This window comes from Chamaea fasciata, unplaced genomic scaffold, assembly GCF_029207755.1.
Source record: "Chamaea fasciata isolate MVZ Bird 193981 ecotype frontalis unplaced genomic scaffold, bChaFas1.0.hap1 SCAF_3, whole genome shotgun sequence".
NCBI classification, from domain to species: domain Eukaryota; kingdom Metazoa; phylum Chordata; class Aves; order Passeriformes; family Sylviidae; genus Chamaea; species Chamaea fasciata.
This window is the reverse complement of record NW_027094088.1, coordinates 64,539,944-64,559,651: the sequence shown is the minus strand read 5'-3', so window position 1 is coordinate 64,559,651 and position 19,708 is coordinate 64,539,944. Positions and strand designations below refer to the sequence as shown.

The following is a 19,708-nucleotide window of genomic DNA, read 5'->3' as shown; positions in this document are numbered from 1 at the left end:
AAAGCTCAGGTGATAATGGTTCATCCTTCTCCAAAGGAAAATAATTAGGAAGTGGTGAAGGCACCTGGAGCACAGATGCAGTTGTCTCAGTAAATTACACAGACAGGAGGGCCTGACCCGTGTTTGTTAAGTACTTGGGAGATCTTCGGTGTCCCTTAAATGTGAATCCAGCTTCAACAGTAGCAGAGTTTATTTCTTGCTATCTGGAAGAGATTGTGGAACCATCTCTGCTAAACTTGAAGGCAGTGTGAGGTTTGTAAAGTGAGCTCTTTTAGTGTGGAGAGAGAAAATGACCTTTATATTGCCTCTGTTCCCCCAAGTATTCAGGCAAGTACCTGTTGATGAACTCCCTGCTCTCTTTCCTCCTCTTAATTTCTGTTTGTCAAGTTTGTTTGTATAGACAAAATTCACCTGTGTCCTGCACACCACAGCTGTGTGATAACAGGCCTGGCCAGCTGAGGAAGTCAGTGTTGTGACCTTTGTTGTGCTACCTTGGAGGCAAATCCAATGCCCTCGGGTTCTGTGGTTTGCTGCCCAAGGTCACACATCAGTCATATGGCAGCGTGAAGAGTGGCACATTCTCTGCTTGGGAAGGCACCATGTTCCTTGGCAGGCTCCCCAGAAGGCTCATCCAGATTTGTATCTGTTTGTCCTCGATGTGCTAATCACCTCGTGGTTACTGCAGATGCCTGGCTTAGTCTCCTTAGCAGTGTCAGAGAGGGGAAATGAATAAGATCTCCTTATCCCTCTGTTTGCCTTGGTTTTCTCAGCTTCACAGGGGAGATAACAGCAGCACTGAGACAGCCAAATATTTGCTTGTATGAGTACATATCTTAATTAGCAGAGTCCTTTGAAAAACTGGCTGTGGCAAGTGCTCCAACAGCAAAGAGGAATCCTTCATGCTATAAAAAGCCTGGAATTGTTTCCTCTAGCGTTTAGTCACCTCTCAGGATGGAGATACTAATTTCTCCTCCTCCCCCTTTAACACACACAGTATGTAAATAATCCTAACAACAAGCTGTCTGGAGTATTTTATTGCTTAATTAATATGGTTTCGATATTATGAATAAATAAGATCACATTCAGATAGTGAGTATAGTAAAGTTAAGGGGATATGATCCAAGAAGGATTTTCAAATCCCTTCGCATCTGTTCCTCTGTTTTGTTGGATGAATTTTATGTTCTAAATTAAATTATTCTTATGAATTTGTTTCCTCTGATGTTCTGCCCTCCTCCCCTCATCTTTTCATCATCTGTCTCCTCAACACCTTTCCCGCTCTCTCACACAGGGAAATAAAAGCCACTTGACAGCCCAGCTGGCTGAGCAGGTCTGTGCTGTTCCTCTTCATCCCTTGTGGGGCTGCTGAATGTGATGGGTTTGGAAAGCTCTGGACTTATTAGTCTCTGTTTTCAGATGAATGCAGGCTTTCCAACTGGCATTCATTGTTACTTTGATCCTGATTTTAATTGAATACTTGGGAATTCTAAATCCATTGAACTGTAGTAGACTTTTTAGTAAAAGATCCTTTTCTTCCTCTCTTACCTGCCCTTAAATAAAACTCAAAAAAAAAAAAAAAAAAAAAAAAAGCCAAACAACTCCCAGGGCCTTGCTTCTTTCTGTTTAGCAAAGGAGAAAAAAATTGTTAAGTATTCATCTTCTTCTTATGGTTCTTACAAGGATTTTTTTTAACTTTTGGTGACAGAAATGCTGATGTTTCCAATGACTATAGTTTCCAAGTTATCAAAGAAGGTAAAAAATAGCCTGAAAAAGGTCACTAGACTGGGGAAACAACAAACCTCATAGACATATGAGATGCCTATTTGGAAATTATGTCTTCATTTTCATTTTGTTAAATTATAGACTGCCAGTAGAGGGAGTTTCCTCAGGCCGGGAGAAGGACCTGGCACATTTTGGGCATCCCCATAAGGGAAAAATAACTTGGTTGCCGATATAGATACTAAGGAGCTACTTGTCCGCTTTGGCTAAAAGAAGAATCTTTGCTCAAAGATTCTTCCTTACAGACCCGACCTTGCACAGCACAATCTGCTAAGTTCCCTCTCTGCTGCTTCCAAAATGCTGCAGCTCCTGCTGGGGTTCAGCTGCCCCTCCACCCCTCCCTGATGTCCCTCTTACTGAGGGCAGCCAGCAATGCTGCCGTGAGTTACTGATGTCTGATTGTGTGATTCCTATTTTTCCTAAAATGAGCAGCTCCATATTCCCAATCGATTTACCACCACATTTGATGGGATCAAAGGCTGTCATAAATCCCCACTCCTTTTTCCTAATGTTGTATTTTTATGGTGTGTCATTGTTAGTGGAACTGGAGTACTTTATCTCTGGTAAAAAATTGTCTGAAGGCAACCTGAGAGGTTAGAAAGCCCTTGGAGAGGTACAAACCAATGTGGCCAGACTAAATGACCATTTAGAAATGGATTATGGTTAGAAATCTAATGTTTTTCTGGGAGTGTTGTCAGCCCATGACCGTTTACCTGCTGCCCTGTCTCATTGTGTATTTTGGAAGATGAAGACCGGTATCTCCTGGCAACCCTTTGAGTGTATCTTTGCACCAGTTTATTTATGGTTATTCTTGCACTCTTGTGTTGCAGACTCCTGATTGCACCCCACTGCTTGTGGAGCAATCTGAATGGTGTGTGCCTTTTCCTCCTTCCATCACAGGGAATGCAAAGAAAGGATGCCTCCTGCATCCTAAGTCAGCTCCCACGTGTTGAGGGATGTGTGCTGTGCTTATTGCTTCATGGTGCTATCTCTTTGAGTCTGACTCCTGAAACCTTTTCCCATTTAAGCCATATTAGCCATAGTCTCTCCACTTCTAATTTTTTAAAAATTGTTGCTTACTTTTACTACTTACACTTTTCTCTTTTCTGGCAGTAAAAGAAACAGCAACTTAATGCAAAGTAAATCATACCTGATTTATGCTTGTATAAACAGCGTGTATCTCTTTGTGTACAGGTAAGCGGAATTATGAAGACATTTGTGAATAAAATTTGGAGAAATGAGAGAGTTCACTAGTAACTCATTTACCGTGACAGGAGATGAATAGAGGCAATTTAGTCTCATAAAAGTAAAATTGGCTCATGTCTTACATGGGGATGGGAAAAAGATTATTGTTTAGCAGCTGGATAGCTGAGTGGAGTTGAGAATTGGCAGCTGTGCTGAGGGGGTTTGACTGCCTGGCTCTGTAACCTCGGGTGAGTCATTTATTGTGTGTGGTGTACATGCTGCCTCCTGTAAATACAGATCTAACTCTTGGCTAGTTTGTAGAGGGATTTGTTCTCCCCAAGCAAGGTTCCGGAGAATAGGACTCTGGTGTGGTGCTGCTCTATTGTCATGTTTGAATAAGAGCATTTCCTCCTCTCCTTCTCCTGCGGCTGATATATTTGCTCCAAGTGTATTTCAGTCTTCACATCTTTCCTGGGGACAGAGTGGAAAGTAATCTTGAAAGAAAAGCAAATATCCTTTGGTTTTAAAGTTCTGTAATAATAAGATAGAAAGATTAGGGTTTGTGGGAGTAGGCATTATGAGACTGAGATGTAGTACATCATCTTCTGAGCTCCTACCTTGTTGGACAAATAAACTGGACTGAAAGCACTAATGAAATGTGCCTGAGACTTTTTTTTCCAGGACTGTTACTAGTGAAAATTTGTGAAAATCCAAGGATAGTCAGGGCTCTTCTCTGTGGTGTGGGCTGAATAGCAGCTCCCTCTCAAGGTTTAGAGATTGCCTGTAATGAGACTTGGGCAAGGATGAAGTGGATATAAAATAATTTTTTTTTAAAAAAGGCATGAAAAGAGGTAGAGATGTTGCATTGCTAACATTGGAGGACCTTGGAACCTTGTTCTGCCACTGTGGAGGAGGACAGCAGTGGTGGTGTATGTTCTATTTTTAAAGGCGGAGCAAGAGAGGTGTTTTGGACTGGCTCTAAGATGACCTCTGGCTTTCAAAGGTTCAAGTAGGTGCTTTATGAAAATCTATAGGACTAGCAAAAATGCATCAGTTCTGCAGTGTGGGTAATGTTTGTCTATTGGTGTCAGTGGATTAAACACCACAAAATGTCCATTTTTGCCTAGCCTGGTCACTTTCAGCATTTTTAGGCTCTTTAGAAAGCTAAGCAAGGAGACTGGCTCATTTCTACTGGTGTTTCATTTTGTTTTCTAAGAAGTGTTTGCATCAGTCTTTTTGAAGCTGGGCTATTATAATATGAAATGGAGTTGCTAAACCTTACATTATCAGTAATTAATATAATGATTATGTTTCTCTTTTCATTTTTGTGGGCTTTCTGGTTCCTCTGAGTGGTGATGATGTGCAGGCTGCCCTTTTCTAATGAATTATTTACACATTATGGCCGGTAACTGGAGACAGAAAGATACTTTGTGCCTCTTTATAACATTCCCCTAAATTACTCAGAAGATGCTGCTGTGTCAGTACTATGATGCATGCTACTTCTGGACTTTTAATCAGTTCATCATGCCACAGATCTGTGAATACTGTAGTTTACAACAAACTGGGGCTCTTGGCTAAACACTGCAAACAGCTTCAGCCTAGGACCTACTGAAGTCCCCCCAGTGATTGCTTGAGCCTGAGTGCTAATCCTTATGCTTTGCAGCCTGCGTTGGGATCTGCCACCAGGATTTAAAAAAAAAAAAGCTGATTCAAATTTAGGAAGGTGTACAAAGGCTTGGGGTCTGGGTAGGCAGGGAAGTGCTGCATGAGTTCTGGGAAATCTCCATCTCTCATAACCTTTAAAGGTCTGTGTGCATCTCCTGGTGATTTACTTGAAGAATGCCTCCAGATTCCTACCTCCAAATGAAAGCAAAAATCCAGTGCGGGGTTCAAATGATTGTGAAGTGTAGAAGCTAAGGACAGAGATTTAATAACCTAGGAAAGAAAAGCTATGCACAAATAATTGCAACTTTTTCTGGTGTTGTGGTTTAACCCCAGGCAGCTGCTCCTTCATTCCCCCACCAGCAGGACTGGAAGAGTGAAAGCCAGCAAACTCGTAAGTTGAGATAAAGGCACTTTAACAGGGAAAGCAAAAGCTGTGCGCACAAGCAGAGAAAGACAAAGAATTAATTCACTGCTTCCCATGGGCAGGCAGGTGTTCAGCCATCCAGCAGCCTCCTGGGCCATGGGGAGGCAGAGACATGCATAGATACACCATGATAAGGGAGGAGAATTTTTGAGTTCTGTGAGGACAGGAGGCCGTCTTGCAGTGCAGGGTAATATTTGGGGAATGTTTCTTAAATTTTTTATTTCTGGTTGCAGTAAATGTTTTCAATGCCTGATTTCAGTGAGTGGTTTTCCAAGTCCATGCCCCTGAAGATGCAAAACAGGCACACTACAGCTTCCCTCTGTAGCATGTCTGTTCTGTGAGCCTCAGTCCTTGAAAGGAAGTGCCATTTTTCAATTCTTGACCTGTCTGAAGATGATGCTTTTGAAGTGCCAGTTTGTGATTCACACCCATTCTCTCTGATCCCTTCTCCTCCTCCATTCTGAAGCACCTAACCATTCTCATGGGTCATCTTTCCTGATGCAGCAGTTTCTGTTTGTAAGTTATGTCATCTTTGCCATCTTCCTTTCAACCCGATGCTTTCAGTGACCCATTTTGCCTTACTCTTTTCACTGCTGATCTCCCAACACCCTTTCCATGTTTGAATAATTGCCCAGTGACTCAGATTTACCTTATCCCCTATTGTAAAAATTTTCAGGAGGAGTATGTGTCTACATAACTTGCTTTACCTTTATGGCACTACAGAGTGCCATAGATGGTTGTTATTAATAATGCATACCAAAATGGCCTCTTATTTGACAAGTGTACTTCTATTTTAACATATAATATTTATGTCATGCCTGTAAGTAGTTGTCAGCATATTTCATAAGATTAATGGAGTCCCACAAAATGAGAACTCACTGCTGTGTCTGGCTGTAAAATTTTTGCTGAGAAATGGAAAGAGGTTGCAGGATTTTGTATGCAAATTATGAAAGCTGAAGATTTGGCTTTGTGTGTATTTGGCAGCCTGTGTTGGAAACAGTGATATATGTAATATATTAAAACATTTTAGAATGATAGAGAAAAGAAAGCTTCAAATTTTGTTGAAGCTATTCAAGTTAAGACATGCACACTTTAATTAAAGAAACCAAGCACCAGCTGAATCGAAGCCACTGATTTGTTTTCACTGGGAGAAACAGCTCTGAATGATAAGAAGATGGAGAGTTTGCTTAGTGAGAATAAATTAATACATGGTGTTTATTGTCTAAACCATATTTGAGAAGCAGATAATCTGTAGGATATTAAAAAACCAAAGATAGAAAAGGGAAACATAGCATGTCTGCTGCCTTTTCCTCAAGCATTCCTTAACCTGTATCCACTCCATAAGTCTCCATGTAAAATTCTATGGAACTGTTTTCTCTGAGTGAAAAACTGACTTCGCTAAAATGAACAATTTTGCCAGCCTTAAATGGAGCTGGTTTTCTTGCTGTACAAGTTATTTTTAGAAAGAAAAATGTTCATTGATGCAAGAAATTTGTCCCTGTTAGCCCATCTTTGGTGATACCATAGATATAAAGATGGAAGACCGCCCAAGCAGGTTTCAACTGTGACCAGCCAATGGATGCTCTATTGGAAAATGTTCGTATACTTCTGTGTGACACTGTTGCCTCCTCATTTTTTGCTTTGGAACAGAAATAAGAGAGAATTAGAGACTGAGAACTATATTACAGTCTATCAAATCCTATGGCAGAAGTGGATAGTTGTAAGGTTTGCTTAGATCTGTAAATATATCTTAGTATAAAACACAAATAGAATTCGCATGTTCTCAACTTCTTTAGTGTGAAATGTTTAGGTTTGGGATTAAAGGAAGATGTGGTGGACAATAGTATTTTTTCTGGACAAGATTGTTAAAGAATATTAAAACCCCACTGCCAATTGTTTTTTTTCCTTTTACTTGAGATACTCAGTACTAATAATAGTTCTGAGCTACTTTGATTGATGATGTGAAAGCAACACACAAGTGGAATGAAGGCATAAAATACTAATAATAAGAGGGGCCCTGTAAAATGTCAGCAGGGGAATGGTAAAAGGCAAACAACCTTCCACAACTTGGCCACAAAGTGTGCACAGAGTTTTGAGCGCACGTGAAAGTTTTAGAGGGGCTTCCAGTGGGAGGGTTTATTATGGTGAGTTTACAGGATGGGTGAGAGCTGGTGCAGACAGAGGAGCAGATAGCTGAGACATGAGGGTCAAAGTGCTGGCTTTGGAAGAATGCTGAATGCTAACAGCCTGCTGGGCTCTAGCTAGATTCTGCAGATCTGGGACTTTTTCCATCCACCACTCTGCATGTATGAATGCATAAACCCGAGAGAAAGCAAAACCCTGTGGTTTACGTCTTCTTGCAGTATTCAGAGCAGAAGTCTTGAGTCTCAGTGACCATTTCCTGGGTTTGGCAGTTTGCTTTTTGATGTATAATCTCTCCTCCTGCATTTGAGATCAACTAGGACAGACTAATCCCAAGATTAAGGCAGAGCAGGGGAAGGGCTGTTTCCATGGATGCTGCTATGGGAGTGCTGAGTTCCTCTTTTGATACAGCAAGGCCATAGGGCAATGCAGATGGGGCAAATCCTGTTTGTCTTAACTAACTGTCAACTCAGTCCTAGTTCCCTTTTCCCCTGCAGAAAACAAACCACACCAAGCATCCAGTTAAGAAGACTGAACTGGTTGAAATTCTATCCAGGCTTGCATTTACAGTTCTTCTGAATCACAGTCTGCAGGAAGGTTTGCATTAGTTCATGTTTGCCTTGTTGAGTAGCAGTTTGTCTAGTCCTGGAGCCAGCTGCAGGAGGGCACTGTCTGCTGACTGCCCCAAGGACTTCACTGTGTAGCTGAAACTACTGCAAAAAAATCTCAGAGCTACCCTCAAAAATGATTTAAGTAGGTCTAATGAGTAAATCTTTTGACAGAAATTGATACTGCTGAGACTGTTCTGTAAAACCACAGCAGTTTGTTTCAGTATCACCTTGGGAGGAGGCTTTCTGCTTAACAGAGAAAACAAGGTTATCCAGGAGGTGTAGCTGTTATTTCAATATTTAGATTGGAAATCTTAATGACCTTCTGAAACAAAATATAGTTACAGTTCCTATGACAACTGTTTCCCTCTCCTCTGGAGCATGGGCTAACGACAGGATTTCATTACATGGTCATGTAACACTGGGCACTGTGACAGCCTTGTCATCTCCACTGTGCTGTTTACTCCTAAATGGCATTTAGCTTTGCCCACTTGTGTTGTGCAGAGAATGAATTGTAGTGATCGACCTTCACTGTGCTTATTGCCTGCCACCTCCCACTTCCCAGCTTCCCTCTTTTCTTTAGGAGGCTCATTTTCTACCAAAACACACTTGGTATGCTGAATTTTATTGACAAAAATTCCTAGAAACTTATTTCAGTGGTAGAAATTCTATATGCTGACGTTAATTAAGAACAGCATCTTAACAAGTACACGTAGTACTGACAAAAATTTGTGAGTACAGCAGCTAAACCAGAATATGTAGCAGATTCCTGTAGTTACTTCTGCAACACACATAAGAAAAACTATAACCAATTGAACAGATATATTAAAAGACTTTATTCACAATAGAGAAATTTTTACAAATATAAGTTCTTAAAAATTAAGCATCTTGATCTATTATGTATTCCATAATTTCACTTTATATAAAGATGAAAAGACTAAATGGAATATGTACAAATCAAACCCAATTTAAATACATGATAGAAATGGATATGTATGAAGTCACCATAGAAACAGTGAGCCATTGGGCATTGCAAAAATTTGTGTATAACCAACACATATGCAATACTTATCTCACAAACAATAACAATAAAAAAAATTTCCCTGTGAAACAATGTTGGTGCCATTTAAAGGGATCTATCTCTTGGGACTCAACATATGCAGATTTAAATGCATTATTATGCTACAAAGAACTGGAAGAAGTGTGGGCAGTGAGTTTATGCAAAGATAATGTGTCCATGTCACTGTCTTCACCCCCTGCCCCCAACAATGAGCAAATTCTTTTGCTCTTAAAAACGACTGGGAATCAAAGTCACCATCACTGGCCACTGCCATGAAGTTAGTTAAGTGAATGGGAATTAAAATTCATGTTATCTTACTGATCTAACAAGCAATGGTAAATATGGACTGTTTAAAAATGATTGCTCTAACTTTGGTGTTTTGGGGTTATTAAAAAAAAAAAGAAAAATTGATATACTCTCAGTTTATGAAAAGATTCTTTCTTACAGTTGGCAGATCTACACGTTGTACAATCTTCTTGTCTAATTACATTAGTTTACAAAAAGTACAGTATAGTGCAGTTTGTACATACGACCTGAATACCAATACCACATCAAATTTGTGCTCTTTCAAATCATCCTAACTCCCACACGAAGAAAAATTCATGTGAAATGTCTGTATTACAAGGAAACAGCCATGATGCTCATATTTAAGTACATAAGACCCAATGCACACAGAGCTGTGTGATTGGAGCCTGCTTTGAAACATGGAGAAGACTTGTCTGGTTCTCTACTCTTCCCTTCAGCTAAGTACCAGCAAGATCACTACAGACAGCTGGGGGAAGCAAACCTTGGTTAAGAAAACCACACAGAAAGTGGCTTAGGAAACACATTTCTCAAAGACTGTTTCTGTCTGAGCTTTTGCAGTTATTTAACTGAGAAGAGGTCTAAAGCAGCACATGCATGTGGGAGGCAGTAGCAGCAGGTGACCCAATAAACATAACTGAGAAAAAAGTAATTATTGTTACATGTTAAAAAGAGAGAAAATATTTTGGTTTCATTCCACAGATATGGTGGCTCAGGGGGTGGAAAAATATGTCCCTTATAAAAAAAAATTATAAAGAAATACACTGAGGTATATGGTACAAATTCCTCCAATGGTACAAGTTCTGGAGAATCAAAAGCAGCAGAATTTCTGCTTTTCAACAGAGGAGAGTCAAGACCTCATCCTTGCTTAGTTAGGTTCAGAAACCTACTGAGGTGACATGAGGGAATCCATCCATTAAAAAAGAAAATAATCATAATGAAAAATCTGGTGGAACAAAAAAGTTTTGAGCCTCTGTGCTGGCTCTGTGTAAGCAGGCTTTACCTGCACATGCATTTCTATCCACTCTCCCAGTGCTAGGTGGCCCAGGCTCACCAAGGTGCCCCAATAACCATTGCCATGTAGGAATGCCCAGTTCTGCCAAGCCTGTGCTGGAGCATCAGCAGATCCTTGCCTTGCCCCCTACACCAACATCTTTGGCAGATTGTGTGGCAGGTGCCACCTCCTCTGTCAGCAGGGGAGGCAGACAGGCAGTGCTGTCTTTCCAGACTTAAGAGCAAACTCTATGGGTCAGCATCCAGCTGCTATATATAGAACTGTAATCAGCTATTTTTGGCTTCTACCTAAGAAAACCCCCACGGCAGACCTCTATCAGCATAAGAAAAAAAATGTACTCTGAAGCCTAAACAAATGTGTTCCCTCAGCTGTGATTAGCAATGCTGGACATGTGAGCTATCTTACGAAATACCATTCAAGAATGCTACTGTTCAGAACCAGATCTGTTTCACTGCAGTCCAATCAATGAATAACATTCTTTCTCAGAATGGGAAGCCAGGTGTTTCCTACCTGAAATGTATGGAAGTCATCCCATCACTAAATGAAAACACAGGTAGACTTAAAAATCATGTAAACCACTTCAAACCAAGTAGAGACAGCAATTAATCATGCCTCATTTCTTTTTCCCTTTGGTCATGCCACAGAGCAAAATATTTTTGGCAAAGCTGTTACCTTTCTTAGCAAGCCAGACCTCTACGCTAAAGAATACTTTTTAAGCATATTGCATTTCTGTTACTTAAGACAGTGTTGTCAGAAAGTTCTAGTTCAATGCAGAACAACTTCCTCTCTGAATGACTTACCTTCTTTTGAGGAGGCAGGTCTACTTCAAGGCATCTGAACATCTATCTTTATTCATATAGATACATTAAGTTGCTTAGTGACAATTAACCATCAAGTCTGGTGTCAAGTCTGAACCTACCTAAATCTTTGCAAAAGTAACAGAAAAACAAACAAATTGTATCTGATATAATTCTAAGCTTCCAGGAAAATGTCACTGAGTCTTTTTTTGTTTTTGTTTTTGTTTTTTTTTTTGGTTTTTTTTTGCTAACCAACGAAATGAAAGCTACTGGACTAAATATATAAAGAAGGTTAATGGCCCCTTTCTTAATATGAAACAACTACCTTATTTTACTCCACAGTAGCTTGACTAAAGACATAAGAATAACACCACTTAGAAAAGGGAGGAAACAATTATTCTATTTCAATATTCTAATCAAAACCTGGAAAACTAAGGTCTGCTAACTAATGTGCTAAATCCATAGAAACTAGTTTAATCTAACTTCAACTCATACTGCAGTTTCCGAGTTGTATCTGCATGAGATGAAAATACCCCTATGTAGACTTCATTGACAATGAAATACATCAGATACTTCGGCAAGTAATGATAGACCCGCATAAGAAGAGGCTGTCACAGTCACAAGATTTGTCCTGGATGACACACAAAACAAACTAACATAGAAAAAAAAATAAAAGGAAAAAGCTTTTTATACTTAATTCAATATGGCTTTTTGCAACATGGCAAAATATTACAGCTTAAAGCATACATCTCCTCACAGAGGAGAGAAGAATTTTGCAGTCAAATTAAAAGCATAACAGGAAACAAAAGTAACATGCAGACCTTCTGGTTTTTTTTTTGGCCAAAATGACACTGAAGCCTAACAGAATCAGGGAAGATATCCTATTTCACTTCTAAGAAGCTATTCATCTGAATTAGAGGACTGAGGTTTTTAATTGGGTACATTCATAAAAATTTACTGTTAAAAAAAAACAGACTGCAAAACACTTGATTAAAAAAATTTAACTTAGTAATTTAAAACCAAATCATGTGCCCAAGTACTGGAAATGTAAGGAATGAAACAAAGTATAAATTAATCTTCATCTATTTCTGGTTTTCTTCTTTATTCCCATCATCTTTGTGAAGAACAGGGAGAGGATGAGCCTCTGTGTTGAAGACCCAGTGTTCAAATGGAAGAAGATCATCCTCAGAAAACAGCAAATACAGGTACCTGGCAAGAAGAAAAAAGCAGGCAATGAGACCACATCAAGGAAGTGATTTTCAGGAAAACACATCATAATTCTTATTTCATTTACTTGAATATTAAACTTCCTGTTGAGATGGCATGACTGATTTTGTTTCTTGCACAGCAAAAAAAAAAAAAAACCAGAACTGAAGAGATCAAGACAAAACTTTAATCTCATTAAAAATTTAGGAGATGATGATAGATAATGAAAGGTTTTCGTTTTCTGTCTTAACAGGCCCCGCAAGCTTTCCATGGAAGTTGGTTTTTTTTTTCTCTTTTTCCGAAGTTTTAAAATGAGTAGTGTGCAGTATAAGCCTGATAAGTTCTCTGTCTAGTTAATTTGTTTCATTAGTGTTGGCATATATAATTAGATCCTATCAAAGATAGGAGAAGCAATGTCTCAAAAACTATAAGCACCTTTATCAGAAGTAAAGATAATTTGCAGAAGCCAGGGAATTTAGTTTATTGACACATACTGGGGAAAAAAAAAGGCAATCTGGCTTCCTGTCACCTAAGAAAAGCTCTGCTATTTCACTCAGATTTTGTTATGTGTCAAGGGTACTAATGATAAACACTTATCTGTAAAAATGATATATAGAACTACTTCACATTAATGAAAGTCAACTTTCTTAACTTACTTGAGTGTTTCTGAAAGGAAGAAACTTTGTTGCACATCGTCATGGCTTTCATGATTGTTATAAACATCTCTAATTCCAGAATAGCCACCGTCTACTCTGCAGTGTTTTTCCAGTGCCTGAAGCCGTGAAGAAAGCACCCAGATCAGCGGGATTGACAAAATTAATAATATGTCAGTTTTTCTGCTCAACAATAAAACTAACAAAAAACAATTGCCACAATTTTTTTGATAAAGAGATGAAATTTGGTAAAGCTGTAGATAGAGAACTCTTAAAAAAAAAACCACATAGGCATACCTGTCTAATTTTACATTTAGGAAGAGATGCAAAATAATAAATGAATAAAAAGTGAACACAAACCAGCTTTCAGAAGAAAAGATGTATGGGTATAAGGATTTAAAGACATATGGATTTTCAGTAATATTCTTTTTTCTTCTTTTTAATAGGAGTAACAATAGCCTTTCTCTCCCAGTCTCTCAGCCTATGGAAACTGTGTTACCTATACCTTTCCTGGTCATATTTTGGTACTTGGAATGATTATAACATAATGGAACATCATATTAAAGATCATACTAAAGATCAGTCTTTTCCTTACCTCCTGCAATTCCTTTCAAAAAAAGGAAAGGCAACTCTCCATTTTGTGTCGAAGTTGTTTGGCTTCTCTTTGCAATTATTTAATTTTTCAGTGGGAAACCACTGATATTGGGCTCTGAATTTCTTTTGTGCAGCAGTCATATTTTTCTTTGTTACCTCTCTGAAAAAGCTTTGTCTGTTACATGGGAGTAGACAGAAAGCCAGGACTTAACACAACATAATTTAGCTGTAACAATAACAATGTGTTTTTCTCTAGCTAGTTTCCAAACTCTTTATTCAGTTAAAAGGTGTAAAACAGATGACTGATTCCTATTTCACAATAAAAAGGAGTATATGGGCCACCTAAAAATACAATTTCTTTTCTGCTCACAGGAATGCCCTATGTTTTGAAGAAGATACATCTTTGAAGGAGAAATAAGTTCAGATGAAGAGTATATATAAAAGGGAAAAAAATATGCCAGAACTGTAGAAGGTATATACAGTGAGACTAATTAATAAACTTTGCTGCTTTTTTTTTTTATCTTAGGTATTTGCAGTCTAAAGGTGGTACCTATATGCCTATGTATGAGCCATAACTTCTTTAAATATATTGCTATCCAAAACCTTACTTGAATATTGGTTATCTTATCACTACTATATTTAAAAATATTCATTCGTCCTTTTTTTTTGTTATTTACCTATTTAACAAGGCCACAAGTAGTCTTATTCTGTTCATTTTTCCTATTCTCTTTTACAATAACTCTCTGGTATCACACAGTGTAAGGAAGGAGTAAGGAGAATTGAGGATGATTATATTTAAAACAACTCATTATTAAAAAAAAAAATTCAGAAAATGCTACTTAACCCTAAATAACTTCTTGCAATGAAAATGACAGTAAGGATGATGGATGACTGCACTCAGTCAGGACCACACTACCGTGAAACAAGGTGTTTGCTGTGGAGATGGTATTGGAACAACAACTTTCAGGCAGAAATACCTGGGGCTTTATCCCTCCCAACACAGACCCAGGAGATAACTAGTTCCTCCCTTTCAGAGGTTACTACAAATATCACTGAAGTGAGTACAGGATGTGTAGATTTTACTTAGGGAAAGATGCTGCATTTCAAAACACACAAGCTAAAATGCAAGGCAGAGGATATATCTTAACCTGGCAGAATAAGTATTTTCTGATGACAGATGGGACTAAGAGTCACTAATAATTACTGAGGTATTCATCACCTTCCCCTGCTCTAAAGACTCTTTAGGATCTGTGTTTTGCTGCGAGTAGATATCCTAAACATCCTTGATTTTGCTGGAGTCCCTGTAGCTGTCTGCACACATTTGGCTTGCACGTCGGGCTCTCCTTAGTTTTCACTGGAGAGTAAGCTGCCTATCGTGTATTTAAAAGGGATTTTTCTCCAGAAGAGATCCTTTAAAATATAACAGCCTATTTGTCTTTTCTTAGGTGTCTTCAGGTTCTTTAATTTTCCTGGACACTTCTACTAAATGACAAATATACTTAAGTTTAAAGAAGTAATTTCCTCTGGCTGGTATTCCTTCCCTCTTGTCTACTTTAACCTGCAATGAATTCAAAATGCTGCATCTGTGTCTGAATTTTCAAAGTCAAACAAAAGATGATGTTTTTCAAGGCACAGCAGAAGCAGAACTTGAAGGATAAAGCTATTAGGCAAGGAAATATCTGCATTCTAAACAGGGTGAGGTAAAATAAAAGCAAATTGCATTTACCATTCATATGCTCTAATGTACTTAGAGCCTTCTCTGAGTTCAGAGGCATCATAAAGGTACCTGGAGTACCACTGCTGCGATGTAAACTAAGGGGTTAACTTGCCCCATGTTTGCCTTCTGGTGGTACCTACTTGATGCAAATATGAAGTATCTCATCCCTCAAAGCTACTTTCCACCTAACTAATGGAACAGGACATCCACCTGCAGGATTAGTAGGATAAAAGGCTCTAGGTTGTCATCCGTCCTGGCAGTGATGGGCTTTTGTGCCCTTTCCTGCAGTTTGAGAGTACAGTGATGTTCGCAGCGATAGGGGTAGTGGTGGGCAGGAAGAAACAATCAAACGCATTTTAAATAAGTAGTTCTCAGAAAATGAGGGTGGCTAGGATCAGTTATGATACAGTAATGGAAAACATCAAGCACAGTGAAAACTGGCTGACAGTCTCAAACTATCACAAAGGGAAAAACAAAGGAAATGTTAAGAATTTAAAATATGTGCCACATTTATAATGCAGAAAGGGAGGCTTTCATGAGCTAAGCTGATAAAACCTTTCTGACTCAGTAACAGTGGATATTGCTGGTGGTCATAACTGCATTTTCTCCAGCTGCTGAAGTACATCCAAAATTATCTTGGACTCAAAGCAGCAAAGTAAATTCAACAAGAAAAAAGGAGAGGCATATTTTTAGTCTATAAAGTTAGAGAAAGACTTAAGAGACTTGTCAGAGAGTTTAGAAGTCATGACTCTAAAACAGCCTCCTTTTCTACTACAAGGGCACTGGGAAAAAAAACCTAATGAGTTCTTATTGCCAGAGTAATGAGTTGAAAATGGATATGAAACACCTGAAGAACAACTCTTTTTGGACAAAACCCAAATGGTCTGATCGTTCGTTTCCTCTTTTTTCTTGTTTCAATCTCAGGTTCCCCTTTGTCAACAGGTAGTGGTAATTAAACCAATGACCCTCAGTGGTTGGGAGCTTCCCCAAGGACAGAAAGGGTCAGGTGCTCTTTGGGGCAACATTAAGGAGCAAGAAGGAACAGAATTTACGAAGTAGTTATGGTAAGCTAGCATGATACGTGCTGTAACAAAAAAATACTGCATTAGGCAGGGCTGTATGGCTATAAACACCAAGAGAGAACAGGAAGAAAGAAGATTTTAAACCTGCAACTCACTGCATAACTTCTGGAAAGCTGTAAGATTTGTTTTTGTGAGACACCCAACTGCACATTAGGGCAGTGGAAGATGGGCCTCGGGCAGAATGGGACCAGCTGCATCTCCCACACACAGGCTGTGTTACAGCCAGATTGAGAACAACCACAGGAATGTTAAACAAGGAACACGTGGGGAGTGAGAAGAAGGTAAACAAGTGTACCAACTTGAAAGAAACACAAACAAACTGAGCCAAATGGGTAAAGAATAATAATAAGGAAAACATTTCAATTGTTTATAACGATGTTATCAGTGTGGGCAGTAACAATGACTCAGGAAAAACATTGCCTGGAGAAGGAACAGTTGGCATTGCTGAAGCCTGATGGCATGATTTCCACAAACAGCCATTGTAAATATGCCAATTATAATCTGCCTGGGAAGATTCCAGTAGTAAAATGTGTGCCTATGGGTGGTGTTAGCAAAGAAGAAAGTAAGGGAACAGCCCCCTAAATTAAAGGTTTTAAAACCCCAATTGCTTTGGAATTAGTAACTCAGAAAGATATTGTTTCAGGACCCTAGAGCAAATACCTGAGGGAGGCAAATACAATGCCCTAAATAACTGCATTCTACCTAGCTGAATACAGTACTCCATGCAGGTATGGAACAATATTCAGGCAAGAAGTTTGAGAGTATAAGCATAGTTAATACTACTGTTCTTTTTGGAAAGCAGATTTTGCCTTAAATTTAATTCCTGGAGGATATCTAATTACCGGATTTGAAATACCCTTTGTTTCCCACAATGCTCAACAGCATTTGCACGTTTCTGATTTGATCAATATCTACACAGTGAATACTGAATACATTTACAGATCTTGGTTGCTGTGGAGGGAGTTGGGTTTATGGGGTCATAACCCAGTAACAGCTCTCTAGAAGGGTCCCTTAGGGAGGAGAAATTGTAGGATGCAAGTCTACATGTTCTACCCTTAGAGTAGAGTAATCTTCTATAACTAGTGGTGTAAGCCCCTCCAGGAAGGTTGTAATCATATGCTTCTAGAAGCAAGAGGTGTTGGGTAAGCTGACAAATAGGACATTTTTGAAATCCTGGAAAGCAACAGCTCTGCACACGAGAGGTCGCTGAACAAAATACTGCAGAGAGTTTTGATTTTTTTTTTCATTTTTCTTAAGTACACAGAGCCAGAAAAAAAAATGTTCTTCAGCTTGCTGTATTTCCTATGAGATGTCAGATAATTTAGCAAGGACAACATCAGTGTGAGAAGGACAGAAGTGAACTCCAGAGAAGTGTAATAAGGACCCATACCTGGAGGATGAAACATGGAAAATCTAAAGACTCTCAGTCTTAAGAGTGATAAACTGCTGAAATAAAGGAAACAATGGATTTGGCAAGCTCAGTTTTTGCAGTGCACACTGGTTGCCCTTTTGGAAGGCTTGTGCTAGAAAAATAAAAATAGCTAGGTACAGCATGACTGGTTGAAGCTCAAAGGCCAGTGGGACAAAAAAAATTCAAACGTAGAAGGGATTGCTATCATTTAGGGAGTTTTGTCCAAATAACTTATACTTCTTGAAAGTGACATGGTTTTATGTTTGGTACTACCTAATCCTTCATCCTGGCCTTTGTCACCTTAATTAAAATCACCTTTATACAACTACTGAAAATACATTTCATAAAACTTATTTCCATATCCAACGCTCAAATCTGACACATGTATGCATTTTCCATTCACATGCAGCAACACGCAGCATCTTGGACAGTACATCCAAATGTGACCCCTAATCCTAGAAGTATTTGAGAAGGAGAACTCACAAGGTACTTTTCTGTTATACAATATCAGCAGTATTTGGGTGTGTCAAAATGTCATCTATTTGGCAAATGAATTCCTGGAAATCTGAATTGATATCACTGACTTAAAATAAATATTCAGTCTCCAACTGCTGAACAATGTCCAGGTATCATTCAATAGCTCACTTAACAATATTACCAGGATTTAACAACAAAAGAGTCCAATAGAACACTACCTCAACAGCTTCCCATCCCCACTCCCTGTACTTTGGATCGTGAGTGAGGCGCCACATGTACATGTAGGTCTCTATGACTTCTGGTCGTAGGATGTAGTATTTCTCATTTTGTCTTGTAGCAATGGCCTCAACACCACCATCAAATCTGAAGGCTTCTGGTCCCAGTTTCATTCCTAGCCAATAAAAAAGCACAGACTAAAATAAAGGCATTAAAAAAGGTTTCAAATTATGTAACCAAATCAAACACCCCAAATTACCAAATCAAACTAGGCTTTTCTGTGGCACAAAGCCACGTTACCTAAAATGATATAATTTATGAAAGATATTGCAACTCCTCCTGTTTTTTAATATTTTATAAATAATTTGGAGTAGGAGAGAGCTGTTCTTCACCAATGCCTTAAATGGCAGTTACAGTTTCTACAGTGATGCTAACATTTGCATTCTGGAAGACTTCATGTAACTAGCAATAAATGAAATTTTGCCCAAAAGATGAGGATATTTACTTTTCTATATCAAACTGCAAAATACACTCTGGGACCTGAAATGCTGCCAGGGTTATTTCTATAAGAAGATGATAAAATCCAAAGAAATCTCCTGTACAGATATCCACTTTCTTTGTGCAATTCTATTCTTGGCAGCATTGTATCAACAGAACTGAGTGTAAGATATTCTTTTGTGCATAAAACATGATTAATATCTATATTGATGCATAAATGAAGAGAGTCCCTCTCTTGTATTCAGCTATACAGAAACTGGCATAGTGAAAAAAGTTTGTTAATTACCCTTACGTAACAACATGCCAATTACTACAATGAGGAGATACGCTTCAGGTGCAGAGAAATTATTTAAAAAACAGAGCAGCCATTTTTGAAGTTACTCTTAAAGCAAGGCAGCATTTACTCAGAAGGGATGAACAGTTCTCACCGGGCTACAATTTTCATTCAGGTTTATGCAAAAACGAAGGCCAGCTGTGCAGCCAAACTCTGCAATACGGTACTCACGTGTACGGTCATAGGATTCATGGCAAGTCCTGGCAATTTCAGCACCCAGCTCAATGTGATGGCCTGTCTTGTCACTGGGTGCTCCATCTGCTCCCAGAGCAAACATGCCTCCAGCAAAACAAGTGAGGTGTCCCATCTTGTGCTCCAGCAATCCACCCTTCCACTCAGCGATGTACATCAGGCCCCCGCTGGACTTTCGGATCAGGTGGGTCTCTATGGCCTGCAGAAGGACATGATCTCAAACCAAAGGTCCATTTGGGAAAGTGCAAAGGACAAAGCTGTCTTGTATGTTGGTTGTTTTTTGCTCTGTATTGCCTTTGCTCATAAAATGCATAGTATGAGCCAGCATAACTTCAAAGTGCAGCCAAACCAAG

General features: G+C 38.9%; 1 protein-coding gene across 1 annotated transcript in view; it reads right to left on the bottom strand.

The window, feature by feature from the left end:
* Positions 1-8,612: 8,612 nt before the first annotated feature.
* Positions 8,613-19,708, bottom strand: part of MAN1A1 (mannosidase alpha class 1A member 1) — a 141,944-nt gene continuing 130,848 nt past the window's right edge. Inside the window, exons 9-12 of the mRNA XM_066179325.1 lie at positions 19,335-19,554; positions 18,334-18,506; positions 12,838-12,953; positions 8,613-12,184 (exon numbers count right to left, since the gene is read on the bottom strand). Coding sequence (XP_066035422.1) covers positions 12,058-12,184; positions 12,838-12,953; positions 18,334-18,506; positions 19,335-19,554 — 636 coding nt within the window. The 3' untranslated portion in view covers positions 8,613-12,057. The remainder of the gene's footprint in view (positions 12,185-12,837; positions 12,954-18,333; positions 18,507-19,334; positions 19,555-19,708) is intronic.